This window comes from Aphanomyces invadans (assembly GCF_000520115.1).
Source record: "Aphanomyces invadans strain NJM9701 unplaced genomic scaffold supercont1.23, whole genome shotgun sequence".
In the NCBI taxonomy this organism is placed as follows: domain Eukaryota; phylum Oomycota; class Saprolegniomycetes; order Saprolegniales; family Verrucalvaceae; genus Aphanomyces; species Aphanomyces invadans.
Genome location: NW_008580168.1, coordinates 917964 through 920215, shown reverse-complemented (window position 1 = coordinate 920215; position 2252 = coordinate 917964). Strand labels below are relative to the sequence as shown.

At 49.2% G+C, this 2252-nt stretch overlaps 1 protein-coding gene across 1 annotated transcript; it reads right to left on the bottom strand.

Moving 5' to 3' along the window:
* Positions 1–776: 776 nt before the first annotated feature.
* On the bottom strand, positions 777–1269 carry H310_10003 (hypothetical protein; the record flags this gene model as incomplete). The annotated part of the gene is made up of 1 exon (XM_008876240.1): positions 777–1269. A coding segment is annotated over one exon (492 nt), but the record flags the coding sequence as incomplete, so codon positions are not given.
* Between the last annotated feature and the right edge of the window lie 983 nt (positions 1270–2252).

Below are 2252 nucleotides of genomic sequence, written 5' to 3'. Positions count from 1 at the left end.
AGGTCAAGAACGTCCTGTCAAGACGATCTTATGCGTATTCGTCGAACGCTTCTAGTACGTGCATCACCAGCTCATCAATTGAACGCGCAGACTTTCGATGCTGTAGGGACTGCAGGGCCGCAAAGAACCAAGGTCAAGGATGTTGGTATCCGGGGAGTTGGTAGGCTGTGGGGCAAGCTGGAACGTCCAGCCCAGGGTGCTGAAGCGGTTGTCCGACACGGCGGACTCCGAAGTTTGGGGCCCGCCCGACCTTTTCCGCCTTTCATATCGTTCGCCAAACTTCACCACCAACTCGCCGACACACTGCCTTGGCCGGATCGACGTTGCCGCGCGACGCAGGCCGAACCGCTGCTCGCTGCCGATGAACGAAATGCTCGCCGTCGTCCGACACGGCGGACCCCGAAGTTTGGGGCCCGCCCGACCTTTGCCGCCTTTGCAATCGTCCACCAACGGTGCTCCAAGTCGTCAAGTCCATTCCATTTCAAAATGCGCCCAGCCTCTCAACTGGCACAAGACTTCCCATCCCCTTCCGTCCCGTCTTTTCCCACGACGCACGCCACCACCTCCTCTCATTGGGCAACTATCTTCTCCCCTACCCCCCCAGTCTCTGATAGGCGCGCGATTTATTTCGTACCCTTCCCTACTTCGGCCAACTGCCTACTAGGCACCAATAGTACTATTTGCCTACTAGGTACTACTAGTAATACTAGCGACATTAGTTAGTCAGATTCTGGCAGATTGGAAACTCCCCCCTAAGTATAATGCAAATTTCTCACCCAGGGTGCTGTAGCGGTCGAACTCCGCTCGCAGTTGAATGTCGGACGTCGTAACGTGGGCGCGAGCGTTGTCATGTTGAATGATGATGGGAACGTTTGACTGCGGCCATACCTTGACCACAGCAGGTAACACCTTGTTGATCAAGAAGGACCGGTACACATCTTTGGTCACGACCAAGGGTTTTGTTTCTGGCGTTCCTGCATGGCGGTTCGAGCTTGTGCGCTGTGCCAGCACTGTTTCGACAAACGGCCACGTGCCAATTTTGCCTGTCCACCATGTCCCGTCGTCATCGTTGAACCGCGGTCGCGCAACGGCTGTGAGGAACATGACTTTGGTCAAAAAGCGTTTGCTCTTGCACTTTCGTTCGAGGTCACTTTCGCTGGGCACAAGATAGTACGTACGACTCGTCTTGGTGAGATAAAACCATTTATCATTAATATGCACGTAGTTCAGAAGCTCATCAAGCTCCATATCTTGGCGCACAAAGCTCATCGCGAACTTTAAACGGCTGTACTTTTTTGCTGAGGTCAGCACAGGCTTTATGGCATTTGAGTGAGACCGGAACATACCCAGCTTGAGGTAGCAATGTAGGGTTCCCCGGCTTATTTTGTGGAATTTGTTTAACAATGTCGTTTATACGAGGTTATGTCAATGTATTCATACCAGTGTGAGCAGATATGGAGCGCAGTGTCGTACGATTAGCCAGAGGGACTTGCAAAAAGCTTAGCTTTAACCTCAGCTGCTTTAAATGCATACTTTCGGCCAACCTTGCCTTTCTTTTTGCTTGAAACTGACACGTTCATGTTGCAAACTGACACGATCATGTTGCCTTCGGCAACACCTTGGCTCTTTGCACGAGCGAGCACTTCGCGAATCGTTGCAGGGTGGCAATTGTATTTGTCAGCAAGATACTTACTAAATACATTTGGAAGTCTTGCGGAGTAGACTCCATTGCTCTTTAGCAAGGTCTCACTAAGGATTGCTTCGCGCTCTTCGTTCGTCAGGTCCCGCCTTCCCGTTCCCATGATGAGTGAATGTATGTAATGAATGCATGTATTATTGTATGTTTTGTATTGATATTTTGAAACTTAATTTTTCACATGATATTCCACCACTGTCCAATGGTAGGTACGTAGATGAAACAAAATCGTTTGGCGCGCTTGATCGTGTCGTCCAATCAGAACTTCATTATTCGAAGTTGCGAGGGAGTAATGTCGTTTTGAATTTTACTCTGAAATATAATGACGTGTCGTGTACCCCCTCCTACAAGTCGCGCCATTATTTTGGGACGGAGGGAGTATGTGTCATATCATTTTTTCGAGCACATTTTTTTCTTAAAGACTGTTGAACCTCTTTAAGCGTCAATAATAGACAGATTTCGCAAATGCATGCCGTATTTTATCCGCAACCCAAAAGGCAGAACACAGATAGAACAGATCGTGGTGAAAGATGAATTTCGCACATCATCCGCTGCA